Source organism: Mesoplodon bidens (genome assembly GCF_964165515.1).
Source record: "Mesoplodon bidens genome assembly, chromosome: 2".
Lineage (NCBI taxonomy): Eukaryota > Metazoa > Chordata > Mammalia > Artiodactyla > Ziphiidae > Mesoplodon > Mesoplodon bidens.
The window spans coordinates 165,296,271-165,312,699 of NC_138177.1; the positions used below are offsets into that span (position 1 = coordinate 165,296,271).

The window sequence follows — 16,429 nt, forward strand, 5'->3', positions numbered from 1 at the left end:
AATTATTCTTTTTTTTCTTTTATTTATTTTACTTAAAAAAATACAGCATAACACAAGGAACACACATGAACCTGTGTTGTTACTTAAAGGGGGTAAAGCTTTCAATTCTGAGGTCAGGTGGGGCACGCTGTCGGGGTGAAACAGACAACAAGCAGAAATGTCCAGGTGGCCTTGATCTAAGATCTAAGAGCTAATTATTCTTGATCATCAAAATCCACCAAAGTCTTGATTTCATAGGTCTTGGATGCATGGGTAGCTCGTTTCTATAGTCCTCCCCCAAATTCTTGGCCTTGATTAAATATTATCTGCTTTATTAATAACTATGAGAACAGAGTCAATAAAACCTCAAGTATAATCTATCTTACAATTTAAAAAGTACTTTCACATTCATTGTCTCACATGTATCTTATAATACCGTGAGGTATATACAAGGGATTATTTCTATTTTGCATAAACTGAGGCTCATCAAGGTGAACTGACCTACCCAGGGATATACAGCTAGTTAGCAGTGAAGCTGGGACTAGACACCAGGCTGACATATTTGAACTCCAAGTCCAGTTCTTCCTCACTCTATTTCTGTGAATCTTCTGGTGTCTGAGTCCCACAACAACACTAAAGGTCAGTTTTAGCCCTAAAAAGTTGACCCCCTAAAACTAGTCTGCAACCCTTTTACTTTGATGGATGTCCAATTGCCAAGCCCAAAGGATGTTTCGGACCTTTTCTTACTTGGCCTCTTTTCAATATTCGATACCACTGACCATGCCATCCTTTCCCCGCCCCCGACTTTATTGAGGAATAACTGACAAATATAATTGTACATATTTAAAGTGTACAAGGTGACAATTTGATACACATGTACATTATAGAATGATTACCAAGATCAAGATAATTAATACACCCATCACCTCGCATACTTAATTCTTTTATTTTTTGGCTGTACCACGTGGCTTGCAGGATATTAGTTCCCTGACCAGGGACTGAACCCATGCCCTCTGCAGTGGAAGCACAGAGTCCTAACCACTGGACTCCCAGGGAATTCCCTCTTTTATTTTTTTTAATGGTGAGAATGCTTAAGATCTACTCTCAGCAACTTTCAAGCGTATAATATGGTATTATTAACTATCGTCACTAGGCTACAAATTAGATCCTCAGAACTACTTCTTCTTATAAAGTTTGTACCCTTTGACCTACACCTCCCCATTTCCCTCTCCCCCTGCCCCTGGCAACCACCATTCTATTGTCTATTTCTATGAAATCAGCTTTATTTTTTTTAAGATTCCACATAAAAGTCATACCACATGGTGTTTGCCTTTCTCTCTCTGGCTCACTTCACTTAGCATATGCCTTCCAGGTTTATCTATGTTGTAGCAAATAGCAGGATTTCCTTCTTTTTTTATGACTGGATATTCCATTGTATGTATATACCACATTTTCTTTAGCCATTTATGCCTCGAAGGACATTTAGGTTGCTTCCCTATCTTAGGTATTATGAATAAAGTTATAATGAATATGAGATACTGATTTCAGTTCCTTCAGATATATACCCAGGAGTGATTGCTGGATCATATGATAGTTTTATTTTTAATTTTTTGAGGAAACACCATACTGTTGAGTCCTTTATATATTTTGGATATTAACCCTGATCAGATATTTGGTTTTCAAATATTCACTCCATCCTTCTTGAGTGCTTCTAGAATCTGTCCTCAGCCTCCAACCTGAGTCGTGTCATTCAAGAGCATGGTTTTAACAACCATCTATCATAGTGGTTAGAAATGATGTTCCCCAGATCACCTGCATCAGAATCATCTGAGATGTTTATAAAACAAAGAAGATTCCTGGACTCTATCCTAGATTCTACAGAATTAAACTCTGGGGTAGGGCCACAGAAATCCACATTTTAAAATAATCTCTGCTACCACTGACTCTTATGTGCTACCGATGGCTCATGTTCAAACCTCTCTTGTGAGTTTAGGCTAAACTTCCACTAAATAATAATTCTTTTTTTTTTTTAGATATTGGATCTTATTTATTTGTTACTCTTAGGACGTCTTCTTTTTGACCAAGGACAGCTTCTGTCTCTTGACAATCTGTTCCTTGCATTTTTATTTGGCCTCCTTCATTCTCTTGACCAAAGGTGTAGCATATTCTGCAGTCTCTTCCTTATTTTTCTTAGTACGCTGTTTCTTCAGAGCAATATGCCGACGTTTGCGTTGCAGAACATGTGGAGCAACAAGACGCTGAATTTTGGGTGCTTTAGTCCTAGGTTTCTTACCTTCTTTGTTTAAGGGACTTCTCACAACATAATGGTAGACATCATCTTCTTTATTTTTTTTTATTTCTTTATTTTTTTATACATTTATTTATTTCTATTTTTGGCTGCCTTGGGTCTTTGTTGCTGCACGCGGGGTTTTCTCTAGTTGCGGTGAGCAGGGGCTACCCTTCGTTGCAGTGCGTGGGCTTCTCATTGCGGTGGCTTCTCTTGTTGCAGAGCGCGGACTCTAGGCGCGCGGGCTTCAGTAGTTGTGGCTCCCGGGCTCTGGAGCGCAGGCTCATAGTTGTGGCGCACGGGCTTAGTTGTTCCACGGCATGTGGGATCTTCCTGGAGCAGGGCTTGAACCCGTGTCCCCTGCACTGGCAAGCAGATTCTTAACCACTGTGCCACCAGGGTAGTCCCATCATCCTCTTTAGAGAGCTTAAAAAGTTTGCGGATTCTAGCTCTTGGGCCCCAGGCGATGCAGCACAGTTGTATCAGCAAATCTAGAAATATCCTTCTCACCTTTTTTCACAATGACCAAATTCAGGACACTCAGATTGGCATCCACAATGCAACCCCATACAGATCTGCACTTTCTTTCTCCAGTCCTCCTTGGCCTGTAATAGGAATGCTCTTTACTCAGTAGCAAGCAGACACGGCTGTGGGTCATGCCACTCTGCTTCATGGTCCCTTGTTTGTCATTCTCACCACTGATTTGGACCACATAACCCCTCCATTCTTCACCTGGAGCATCCGCAGCAACTTCCATGGCCATAAACTTCTCATAGATCGTACAAAGTTTGCGTTCATAGTCCACTTCAGTGAGTTTCTGGCAGACAGTGGCTGGGAGAGAGATGTTCAGCTTCATCCTGAAGCAGCTGTTCGCCTCCAAGGTGCCACGAAAAAGAGCTAAATAATTCTTCTTGATGCTTTAAACTCAACTTTCCAAAACTGAACTTCTTTTTCCCCCTTCCTATAGTCTCTCTCAGATAAGGATCTACCCATTCACCCAAGTAAGAAATCTGAGAATTGTCCTTTACTCACCCAGCTCCTGCCCATCTATCTGTTCATCATATTATCGAACTTACTCAAAAATCTCCTTCTAAAGTATCTTCCTGAATCTGCCTCTTCAGTGTCACTGCTTCAGTTGAGGTTCTCTTACCAAAAAAGCTTCTTAACTAGCCCCCAGCCTCTTTTCCCTCCAATTCATTCTCCCCAGTAGTCTGGGTTAATTTTTTTTTAAATGCAGATTTGGCCCCTCCCCTGCATAGATCCTTTCAGTGGCTTCCCATTAAGATCACTAAGATCAAGTTCATGCTCCTTACCAGGTCTGCTGGATTCCTTTTCCTCCCATTTTCCAGCTCCCAATCATAAGCTCCAGCAAAATAAAAGGACTTGCTGTTCCCAAGTTCTGTGTGGTCTCATGCCCTCCATGTCTTTGCAAATGCTATTCCCTCAGCCTAGAATGTCTCTGCCCATTCCTTATCTGATGATTCTGATTCATCCTAAGATCTAGCTCCAATACCAGCATTTCTCTGATCTTTCGTTCCCTAACCTCCCAAGGCAGTTAATTACCACTGCCTCTTATGCCTGTATTTTGACATGTTTCCACTGTGATGCCCATCGAATTATCCTGCAATGATTTGATTACAGGTCTGTCTTCTCTACCAGACTTCATACTCTTGGATAGCAGTGTGAGTCTTTTACTTATCTCTGCATTCCTTGCAGAGAACCTGGCTCATGAAAGTACTTAACAATGAACAAAGAAGATCACAATGGTAATAATAACAACGAATAACTAAAATGTATTGAAGCTTCCTATATGCCGGTTATAAAACTAATCACTATGCACATACTATATAATTTATTTTTGCAACAACTCTATGAGGTAATATTATTATTTCCCTCATTTCACAGATGAAAAAACTTGCCCAAGATCCCATAAAGAAAACTTGGCAGACCCAGGATTCAATCCAAAGCCAGAACTCTTAACAGCTCTACAGATACTCTGAAACGAAGCTTAAGACAATAATGAAAGGACATCATTTTGACTGGATCTCACAAGGACAAACCTAGAATATCTATCAATCTCCTAGCCAATATGCATAAAAAAGCTGCATCCCTCAGACTGTGAAATGTCCAATCTTCTAGGGAGATAACCCACTCTAACGGAGGGGAGAACGTTACATGTTAAAGTGGAGTAAGTTCCACAAACTTTTAAGACACAACAGAAACCAAGTCAGAAAATCCTGATGCCTTATGGAAGTCTCTCTGGCCTTTGGATGATACATGAATTACAAACTACGACAAAGGAGATTCCCTCTATAGACTAACAACTAGAGAGAAAATAGGAAAATTTAGACAAAATGGTATCTTCCATGGCTAATTGTGTTGAGTATTACATCTGACCTCCAAGCACCTCTAGTCCTATCTCATGCATCTCGGGGTTACCTGTTATAATGGCTGCCACCACTCAGTCGACTGTACTGCTCCTTCTCCTGGTGGCTGGCACGGGAAGAACTGCTCAGGTGCTTCCTCTGCTCTTTGGTCTTCTGAAGAACCCGTTTGTATGAAAGTGTGCACAGCCAGCATAGCAATTTCCCATCTACCTGAAAGATGAGGAAACAAAGATAAAGAAGAAGGAATGTGCTAGTGCAGTGGCTGAGAACATGGGTATTAGGAACTACAACCTCTGGTTGAGTCCAGATCTGCCACTTACAAGCTGTGTGACCTTACAGAACTCAGCTGGGTACTCATGGGGTCAATTTCTTCATCTATAAAATGAAGGATAATAGAACCTACTTCAGAGGGCTGGTGCAAGGATCTATTGACATAATGTAGGTAAAGCATGGTGCAAGGTACATAAAAATTGCTTAATAGGAGCTGGGGACTTCCCTGGCGGTCCAGTGGTTAAGGCTCCACACTTCCACTGCAGGGGGCACATGTTTGATTCCTGGTGGGGAACTAAGATCCCACATGCTGTGTGGTATGGCCAAAAATTTTTTTAAATAAATAAATAAAATAAAAATGAGCTAATTTTATATATTTTTTTATTTTGTTTTTCTTCAACTTAACACAGACCAGAGCAAAGTTCCCATAAGAATTTCAAAAGACACAAATATCTCTATGGTGCTCATCAAGGAAAACACAGCAGGGAAAAGAGAAGACAGAAGATGAAACATGAATTTTATAATTTAGCTTTTTCTTTTCTTTTTTTTTCTTTTTTAAATTTATTTTATTTTATTTATTTATCTTTGGCTGCATTGGGTCTTTGTTGCTGTGCGTGGGCTTTCTCTAGTTATGGTGAGTGAGGGCTACTCTTTGTTGCGGTGCGTGGGCTTCTTATTGTGGTGGCTTCTCTTGTTGTGGAGCACGGGCTCTAGGCACGCAGGCTTCAGTAGTTGTGGCACGTGGGCTCAGTAGTTGTGGCTTGCAGGCTCTAGAGAACCGGCTCAGTAGTTGTGGGGCACGGGTTTAGTTGCTCCGCAGCATGTGGGATCTTCCCGGACCAGGGCTCGAACCCGTGTCCCCTGCCTTGGCAGGCAGATTCTTAACCACTGCGCCACCAGGGAAGCCCTATACTTTAGCTTTAATACCTTATAAATGGCTCATAAAATGGTATGCTGGATATCTTTTCTCAGATGGAAATAAATGTCTCCAGAGGGCTTCCCTGGTGGCGCAGTGGTTGAGAATCTGCCTGCTAATGCAGGGGACACGGGTTCGAGCCCTGGTCTGGGAGGATCCCACATGCCGCGGAGCAACTAGGCCCGTGAGCCACAACTACTGAGCCTGCACGTCTGGAGCCTGTGCTCCGCAACAAGAGGCCACGATAGTGAGAGGCCCGTGCACCCCGATGAAGAGAGGCCCCCGCTTGCCACAACTAGAGAAAGCCCTCGCACAGAAACGAAGACGCAACACAGCAAAAATAAATAAATTAATTAATAAACTCCTACCCCCAATATCTTCTGTAAAAAAAAAAAAAAAAAAAAGTCTCCAGAAAAAGACTGATGGGCAAGTAGCTTCCAGGGCCCCAGTCCCTGGTGGTGGCCTACCATGGCACTTTGTTTGATTTAGAAAAAGTTGATCACTTTAGGCAGAAGCAGCTCTGTACCAGGGTGCAGGGCACAGGGCTAGGAAAGCAGAATGGAGCTTCCACAATCCTCTGAAGCTGGGATGCCTCTGTACAGCACTCAGATTGCAAAACTAAGTTTGTGGGGTGGCCTGGTACAAGTGGCAGGGCAGCAGAGCTGGTTGCAATTACTCAGGTTGGGGAGGGAGTGTGCTGATATTTTATGGAATCTTAGTTTTCATGTCTTGCCTCTAAATTAGATCTTCTGCCCCATCTTGAACATGGGTAAGCCAGACCATCATTTACCTAAAGTATTATCTTGTTAGCAAAAGCTTCGTTGCACCTTATTCTCCTAACCTATTAGCAAGTCATCCGTCTGAATCTATCCACTTCTTTCCGACTCCACTGCTTCCACCCAAGCAAAGCCATTCTTACCTGTCACAACTGCAAGACCCAGCCAAGTGATCTCGCTATTTTTCTCCAGATCAACCATTTCCACATAGCTGCCAAAGAGGGCTTCTTAAATGTAAATCTGATTATGTCTCTTCTTGCCTTAAAATATAAAATCTAAAGTTTTTACCATAGCCTATGTTGACTTAAATGTAGCCTCTGCCTGCCTTTATAATCTCATTCTCTGTTCACTCTGCCTCCTTTCTGTTCTTCCCATCTGCCAAGCTCATTCTTGCCTCAGGGTCTTTTCATAGCTGGACTCTCTTCCCAGGATCTTTGCCCTCCAGAGCTTCCCATGGCTGCTTCCTTCTCATCTTTCCCGGTTCAGCTCAGATTTTATCTCCATGTAGGTCCTCCTGATTGCCCAATCTAAACTGGCCTCACCAGTCACTCTCTTACCATATACCCTATTTCCTTATAGCACTTACACCTAAAATCTGTGTTCATTTATTTCCTTGTTTGTTCTCATCCATCTCTTACACACATAAATAAAAGCTCTGAGAGAATAAGGTCTCTTCTGCTTAGTTCATCAGTGTATTTCCAACACCCAGAGCAGTATCTGAGACATGATAAGCATCTAATTATTTGTTAACGAATGTATCAATGAATTTTGAAACCAAACTTCAATTTGCTGCATTTCATGGTTATGGGATATGGCCTGAAGGTCTGACTTTAAAATACTCTAGGAGGACTTCCCTGGTGGCACAATGGTTAAGAATCCGCCTGCCAATGCAGGAGACATGGGTTTGATCCGTGGTCCGGGAAGATCCCACATGCTGCAGAGCAACTAAGCCCCGTGCGCCACAACTACTGAGCCTGTGCTCTAGAGCCCGCAAGCCACAACTACTGAGCCCGCGTGCCCAGAGCCCGTGCTCTGCAACAAGAAGCCACCGCAGTGAGAAGCCCACGCACTGCAACAAAGGGTAGCCCCCACTCGCCGCAACTAGAGAAAGCCTGTGCCCAGCAACAAAGACCCAATACAGTCAAAAAAACAAACAAACAAAAAAACTCTAGGAGACCTTCTCCACGAAAGAGCTTTCACTGAAGAAGGGTTTGAAAACAAAGCAACTGCACTGAAAGAGAACCAGCATTAAACATGAAAATCACACACTGAACCACAGGACACTTTATTTCAGATCTCTCCTTCACAAACTTTAAAAATATAAAATCACCCTCTCAGAATTAAACTATCATAAAGAAATAATCATAGGTAACACTGAGTACTTATCATGTGCCAGATTCCTTCTGAAGGGGTTTACACTTGACCTTCATAACAACGATGAGGTCTGAGCAGCCTCATTTACGGATGAGGAAACTGAGGCACTGATAGATTAACTCGCCCAAAGTCACACAACAAATAAGTGACAGACAAAGATTTCAACCCAGGCACTCTGAGTCCAGATCATCCACTCTCAATCCCTAAGCTTGGTCCTCCTAAAGTTTATAAATAGGTGATTGAGGATGCCAACAAATACGCAAACTCTTATGATAGGATTGTAACTAGAAAGTAGAAACAATGAATTCTAATGTAATCCAATTTTAATAATAATATAGGTACCATTTAATGAAGTATAGTATATGCTAGGCTCAAAATTGTTTTTTTTTTTTTTTTTTTTTTTTTGCCGTATGCGGGCCTCTCACTCTTGTGGCCTCTCCCATTGCGGAGCACAGGCTCCGGATGCGCAGGCTCAGCGGCCATGGCTCACGGGCCCAGCCGCTCTGTGGCATGTGGGATCTTCCCGGACCAGGGCACGAACCCGTGTCCCCTGCACCGGCAGGCGGACTCCCAACCACTGCGCCACCAGGGAAGCCTCAAAATTGTTTTATATACCTATCTCAATTAAATCTCCCTATGCCCTTGTGAAGTAGCTACTGTTATTTGCACAGTAAAGATGACAAAACTGATGCATAACAGGAGTAAATAATTTGCCCAGGATCATTCAGCTAAGCCAGAAGTGGGCTGGAACCCAGATCTATGGGACTAAAAAGCTTGTGCTCCAACTATTATTATATGTTACCTTCTGATTACTAATTCAGCTTCTCTAGTATCTTGATTCAGGGAAGAGGTGCCCTGGTTGGCAGGCAGGAGTATTCTGGTCACTGGAAAGTTACTTCCTCCCATTGTAAATTAATGAATTTGGTTACCACGAATCAGCTTTTGAGAGCCTAAGCATCTCTGAAATGCATCTCTGGACACTGAGAGTTTCTGTACTACATTCTTTCATTCAAAAAATATTTATCAAGTACCTACTATGTGCCAGGCTGCTGGTAATACAGCATGAAAACAGATGGACAAAGAGCTCATACTCTAGTGGGGGTGGACAAACATGTAAACAAACAAGATAATTTCTCATAACGTTACATGCTATGAAGACAATAAACAGGGTACTATGATAGAGTGACTGGGGGAGTTAGTAAAGAAGGTCTCTGTGAGAAGCTGGCAATTGAGCTGAGACTTGACGCAAGGAACCAGTTATGACACTCTGGAGAAGGCTGTGTATCAGGCAAATCCAGCCGGCACAAAGGTGGAAATGAGACTGGCATATCTGAAGGACTGAAAGGTGGTCAGTGTGGCTGGACCAAGGGAGGAGGAGGGGAGTGTGATGGAAGATGAGACTGAGAGTCAGGTATGGGCCTTGCAGGCTATGGAAGGAGTTTGGGTTTCATTCTAAGTGCAACTGGAAGCCACTTGAGGGTTTTAAACAGACCAAATCTAAACCATTTTAATTCCACCAAGGTACCATAATTCCACATAGAGGTTTATCTATATCATCTTCTTGTGGTCTTTAACTTCAACAGATAGAAACATTTAAAGAGCCAGATAGTAAAACTGGTAACAGACTATATCCTGCTTAAGTCACAATCTCTCCTTTAAAGAGTTTGTAGAATTTTGCCAATCACTTCACTTATAAGGGATGTTGAACACGGTAATTCAAATCCTCATGAAATACTAACCTATGAAATGTTAGAATATAATGGTCCACATTTGATAAATGAAGAAAACAAAGGCTGAATATCTTCTTCAAAGTCAATAACAGAATTTGGAGAGGAACTGAGAAATCAATCTTGGTTATATGTCTTTTTAACACAATTGGCCCACCTTAATTTCTCTGAAAGAAAAAAATACCAGGAAAAACACAGAGATTTACCTTCTTTCTATCATCTTTTCTGTCAAATGCACACTGCTGCTTGCACTGTTCACAAGAATATGGTGGTCCATACTTCTTCTCTGAATTTGTGCAGCGCTGGCATTTGTTGCCAATAAATGCTGCAATTATGTTGCAATACTGACAAGGTTTGGGCTTAAAGAGAAAAAAAAAGTGTCAAGTAAGTATGTGGTAAAATACCAGTGCATTTTTTTCCAGTGCATTTTTTAAAGTAATGATTTCTATTATACACAGTTCATTAGTCATGGTAAAAATGCATTCCCAACTTCATAAATTTCCTTTTACACTGATCCAATACAGCTCAATTCCTAACACCATGTAAAGTGTTTTTCTGCACAGGACTATTGATTTTTAAATAAATAAACAAATAACAAAAACCCATTAGCATATATGCTGGGACTTCTCTAACCAATTCAACAGAACCAGCTCTTGGAGAAATGAGCAAGTGCGTCCAAATTTCTGAAAAGGCCTCTTTGACATTATCAGTGTATAAACATGTGGGGAGAATGCCTGCAAGGACACAGTATGCTGAACCCTAACACTGAAAGAAAAAAAATCATTCATCAAAATGAATAGTCAACTGTTACCAAACAAAGAGGTCACGTCATAGGATTCATCATTCCCCTTCTCTTTACATACTGGTTACTGAAGCTTCTCAAGGAAAATTATAATCACAATCCTGCCACAATGACTATAAACACAGAACTCCTTAATACTAAGTATTAGCTAAGTTGGAAAGCTAAAACACTACATAAATTTTTCTGAGAACATTTTTACACATAACTAGGTCTTCTAATAAAAATATTGTAATTATATTAATAGTCCACAGAATGTACGGTCCCAAGAGACCTGACTGTTAGGTACAGAGAAACCCTACTTACCGTTCCATACAACTGCACATTCTGAGCACATTTCTTGCATATTGTATTGGTTTTACTGTTAAGGAAGAAAGAGACACAAGGCTTTATAAGAAAAAAATCGTTTTACTTACAACATTTGAAAACTGATTCTTCCTTAAGTCCAAGGAATTTGTTCATTACTAAGTGCCAAGGTGGAATATGGTTTGGACATTTGATTAACTGAAGGGTGAGTATCTGGCCAGTAACTCTTTTAATTATTCTGTAGTTATAAATTTTATTAGCTCAAATACAAGGAGGCTTTGGTTAAAATGGAGAGTGAGTTATTTCTGATTATGACACCTCCAAGTACCACTAAGTAAAATTATCAGATATGCAAAGGACCCTCAAAAGAATATTATGTTAGACCAAAATGGACTAGCAGAAAAGAAATTAATTCTCCTCAATTCAGATGACCAGCTGAGAAATTTGAGATGAGGAGTAAAGTATTTGTGTTTGGGATATAAGCTCAGAGACTCTATCCATGTTGACCTTACTCTGTCTATGTTCTCCTCTGTAAGTAAAAGTATATGAAAATCCCTGATGTGGGGAAATAGATGCTAACACCAAATATTTTTTCAATATTTCCAATTTCTCTAAGAGCTAAGCACTGACAAAAATAAACACGCCCTTTCCCTTGGGAAGATCCAAGTCATAATATTACCTACATGCCTAAACTGATAAACTGCCTTGGGGAAAAAAAATTATCTTCAAATAAATTCTAACCCTTCACAAAGGGAGGTACAAACAAATGCTTGATGTTTAGGAACAGTTTAAACAATATTTGGGGGCTAAAAACAAAATCACATAAAAATCCAGTATATCGCTACTTTGTGATTTTCTTCCCATACAATTCCTATCAAAGTGACTACAAACTTAAAAGACAAAAGAAAAATGTCAAAGTAAAAAACATTAAATTAAAATGAGATATTCAAACAAAATATTTCCCAGGGCAATTTTCTACCATTTTAAAAAGGCAGTTCAGGGACTTCCCGGGTGGTCCAGTGGGGCCCAGTGGTTAGGTCTCAGCACTTCCACTGCCGTGGCCCGGGTTCAATCCCTAGTGGGGAACTAAGATCCAACAAGCCACGGGGTGGCCAAAAAGAAAAAAAAAAGGCAGTTCAGGAAGTGAAGTACATTGAAAGAGACCTCTAGAAAGAGGATTAGCATCAGTGATTCTGTGATGTTGAACATTTGGGTTTATTTTAGATTTATTACTCAAGGAGTGGGACATATATATCAATATATACAAATGCTCTTGACATCTTAGAAAGAAAATGCAAAAAACCTATTTCTATAATCCATCTTGAATTAATTTTTATGTATGGTGTGAATTAAGGGTTAAACTTCAAATCTCACCCTACACACAGAAATAAATTTGAAAGGGATCATAGGCCTAAATGTAAAAGCTAAAATATAAACCTTCCAGAGTATATTCTGTGTGTCTCCATTTACATGAAGTTCTAGAACAGGTAAAACTAATCTATGGTGGAAAGGAAAATCAGAACAGTAGCTGCTTGGAAAAAGCAAGGAGGGTGGGGACTGACTGGGTTGGGGTTAGAATCTCTGGGGTGATAGTAATGTTTTATATTTTGATGGGGTTTAGGGTTACACAGATATATACTGTTTGTAAAACTCATCGAATGATGCACTTAAGATTTGAGCATTTCAATGTGCACAAATTTTACCTCTAAAAAAATTTTAAAACCATAAACAAATATTGAACTCTAAGTTAATGATATGCATGCTGAAGTGTTTAGGGTCAAGTACACTGATGTCCCCAACTGCATCACAAATAAGATGGATTAATACACTGATGGATAGAGAGATGGATAGATGCAAATGTAGTAAGTGTAAATTGTAGAATCTAAGTAGTGGGTAGATGAGTGTTTACTATCTAGTTTTTTTAGCTTTTTTTTTTCTTTGAAAATATACATAATGGAATGTCAGGGAAAATATTCCTAGAATTGAAATGAAGCTGACTAAAATTAGGCTTCTGGGTCTATGTGTGAGCTGGCAAACAGACCCCATCCTGCTTAAGGCAATATTACCTACAGCCACGGTTCCCCAAAAGTTTAACTATACCAATAAACCACTTTGCTGCTATTAAAAAGTCCCCCAAAGATGTGTGTTCATTCACACCTAAATATTTTTCACACTTTTCAAAATGAGATTCACACAAGGCAAGTGTAAAGGCAAGTGAGTTTTTTCAAATGTGACTAGGGCTAACAAACCCTTTATCAGATTGTCACATTTTCAAAAGTATCTTCTTTTGGCTTATAAATTCTTCAAACTCTGCATATAAACATACTAGAGCACAAGGCTCATGTTTTACTGTTGTGGGATTGGTTTCTTAGTGTCAAAAATGTCAAAACCATAATATAGGGCTTCACTGGGACACGGATTTGATCCCTGGTCCGGGAAGATCCCACATGCCGCGGAGCAACTAAGCCCGAGGGCCACAACTACTGAACCTGCACTCTAGAGCCCGCGAGCCCCAACTACTGAAGCCAGTGAGCCCCAACTACTGAAGCCCGCGTGCCCAGAGACCGTGCTCCACAACAAGAGAAGCCACCACAATGAGAAGCCCGCACACAGCAACGAAGACCCAATGCAGCCAAAAATAAATAAATAAATAAATAAATAAATAAACAAATTTATTTTTAAAACCCCACAATATAAAATTATCAAGGATGTGAAAAATAAGTAACTAATAATTTAAGCAATTAATGAATAACTAGGGAACAATATGTGTATTTGACTTCCATTGTGTTATAACAGGAAATGGCAGAATCTGTGTATAATGCAATTGATTACAGATCTATATATTACAATGCAACTGATTACAGATCTGTATATTGAAATGCAATCGATTACAGATTTTAAAAGGAAAAGCCTATTAGCATCTTTCATGGTCAACGAAAACTGTACCTCTCCTGCTGGTACTCAGTCCTACAGTAGGTGCACTTCACAACAGGGTGTGCAATCCGACATTCCTGAAATGAAATGAGGATATAATTTTAAAAGGCAGTCAGAAATGGAAAGAGCCTTCAGTAGGAGGCAGAAGACCTGGGTACTATTCCAAGCATAGTCACTGTGCTTGAGTGAGTCACTTTAACTTTCTGGGACTAATTTTTTTGTCTGTAAAACTGGCACCACCACCCTGCATTGATGTGGGAGTTAAGTAAGAATTTATATGGAACTAGTCATACATTGTAAAACAAAGGTATGAATAAGCCTCAGACCTAGTGAACGAGAAGCCCTGGGTTCTAGTCCAGTTCTGCCTCTGCCACTGTGTGATTTTTGAGCAGGTTCACTTGTGAAACCAAAGTACTGAATTAAAATCATTATTGCTTACATATATAAAACTCCCTTAAAATCAATAAACATATACATATACAAACATATAATCAAATATGTATTTTTTAAGGCCAAAAAGCCATTCAGACATTTGACTTTTTGAGTTCTCTCATACCTAGTAAACAAAAAGAGACAAAGTCATGGCCACTGGAGGCAATGATGACACACAATTATGAGTTAGCCATACCAGAGACACAAACTCTGGATTATCTGGAGATATCTCAACATCACTCTCCAGCCGGCTTGGTGACTTTTAACTGTCGCTTCACAGCACCTCTATTCATTTAAATAGGCAAAGCAAGATGAAGCAACTTAAAAGAAAAAAAGAGAACTTGGACCTTCGGGGTAAAAACTGATCAGCAGCTGGTTACGGCGAGGACAGAAGCTCACTAACTAGAAGCTGAAATATCATCCTTTTGCTTCGTGCGTTTGACTGTGGGGCTTTATTATAAAGCCTGGCTACCTCCGACTCTGGGACTGGCTGAAAAGTGCCCGTGAGGCGCCCAGTTCGACACGATCGTCCCAGACAGCACCCAACTCTGGAGTTCTGTCCCAGGCGGGGCAGGAGGCCCCTAAGCTTGAAACCCGGCAGACCCCGGCGCGGGGGGAAGCCAGCCCAAAAGGGATCTCCGCCGCGGCTGGTCGAGGGCGAGCGGGGGACCAGCTGTCCCCTCCCCCGACCTCACGGGGTCCGAGAACAATCCCTCGCTGTTGCTAAGCACCCGGACACGCCGGCCGCTGGGGCCTGGACACGGCTCGGGTCTCCCCCATGTGCCCCGCCACCCCTCCGGCGGAGCGGGTGCTGTTCCTCAGCTAGGCGGGCCTGCCACGCCCTGCCCGGGGGACCCCGCCGGGCGTCCCCACAGAACCGGGAGCTCCGGGCCGCGCCTCCAGCGTCCCAGTTCCCGGCTGCCGCCCCAGCCCGCGCACCTTGCACAGCTGCTGCCCCTGAGACAGCGCCTCGAAGGGGAAGCGCTGGTGGCACTTGGTGCAGGCGTAGAGCGCCGCCATGTCCGGCCCGGGCAGCGCTCACAGCCCTACCGGCCCGGCCCGCCGCTTTATCTGACAGTCTGAGGCACAACCTGCGGCGGCAGGCTGCGGGCTGCGGTAGGCGGGCGGGTCCTCGGGTGCGGGCGGACCAGGGCTGGCGCGGCGGCGCTGGACGCCCGTTCACTGGTTCATTTTGACGTCTATCAAGGAGGAAAGGGCGGAACACGGAGCTTCTTACGACTCTGATTCGGTCTGGACTGGAGTACGCCACTTATGACGCGCGCGGCCTCGATTATGTAAAGCGCAGTCACGAGGGGGCGCCGCTGGGAGGGAAGGTCTCCCGTGGGGGACCTCTGAAGTGCCTAGGCTCCTCCCACTTCGCTCTCTGTTCCCGCCCTCGCTCCTCCTCTCTCAGCAGCTGGAGCCACCGTGCTTCTCGCGATATCTCCACGGAGTTGTGATGTTTTGGTTTCCATGGAGTTGCCCTCTCGCAGCTGGTTGAGCCGAGCGCGGTGCATTGTCGAACTAGAACTCGGCCGCCACCCCGAGCATGAAAAAGAAGGGGGCTTGTGAGAAAACGCCTCCAACGTCGGGGTAGGAGGGGCCCGCACAGCTCTCTCACTCGAGGGAGGAGAGGAAACGTGAGAGGCAACTTAGAGGGATGCCCTCTGTCTGAGATCCCTAAAAAAGAGGGACCTCTAGGGTCCCTGACTTCCAGAGAGAGAAAGAGAGAAGCCCCAGAGAGCACCCCTATTTTGTGGAAGAGGGGTGCTAGAGTGATGACAGCTCCTCCAGGAAGAAGAAGACGGATACTAAGGCGAGGCCCTCCACCCCTGAGAGTCCTCGTGCCCTGGAGGCCCCCTCAGTGGGATGCAATTGGCCTGAGGACTGCTTCCTACTGTGTCTAATCCAGTTGCACCCTCAGCTTCTCTGTCGAGCAACTCCCTGGCATTTCCTGGTTAGGTCCGGCCACGGGAAGGCAAGCCACACCCTCCCAGCTACTCTGCCTCTTTTCAGGTCCCAGCCTGGTGCATCTAGGGGCTGTCCAAGGAATTACAAGCTTCTTGTTCTTGAGGCTTTGGCAAAGCTTCCTGCAGTGCTGACCTTTCCAGGTCTCTGCCCTATAGCTGCTCTTACTTTTTTTTTTTTTTTTTGCGGTACGCGGGCCTCTCCCTGTTGTGACCTCTCCCGTTGCGGAGCACAGGCTCCGGACGCGCAGGCTTAGCGGCCATGGCTCACGGGC

At 42.8% G+C, this 16,429-nt stretch overlaps 1 protein-coding gene and 1 pseudogene across 2 annotated transcripts in view; both read right to left on the reverse strand.

The window, feature by feature from the left end:
* FAM76A (family with sequence similarity 76 member A) overlaps window positions 1-15,286 on the reverse strand; it is a 28,080-nt gene extending 12,794 nt beyond the window's left edge. Inside the window, exons 1-5 of the mRNA XM_081225836.1 lie at window positions 15,127-15,286; window positions 13,768-13,832; window positions 10,822-10,876; window positions 9,923-10,075; window positions 4,706-4,863 (exon numbers count right to left, since the gene is read on the reverse strand). Coding sequence (XP_081081962.1) covers window positions 4,706-4,863; window positions 9,923-10,075; window positions 10,822-10,876; window positions 13,768-13,832; window positions 15,127-15,207 — 512 coding nt within the window. The 5' untranslated portion in view covers window positions 15,208-15,286. The remainder of the gene's footprint in view (window positions 1-4,705; window positions 4,864-9,922; window positions 10,076-10,821; window positions 10,877-13,767; window positions 13,833-15,126) is intronic.
* On the reverse strand, window positions 1,817-3,328 carry LOC308612980 (small ribosomal subunit protein eS6-like; annotated as a pseudogene). The gene is made up of 2 exons: window positions 2,655-3,328; window positions 1,817-2,292 (listed from the first exon to the last, which is right to left on the reverse strand). The product of its transcript is annotated as a small ribosomal subunit protein eS6-like (transcript).
* Window positions 15,287-16,429: the final 1,143 nt, after the last annotated feature.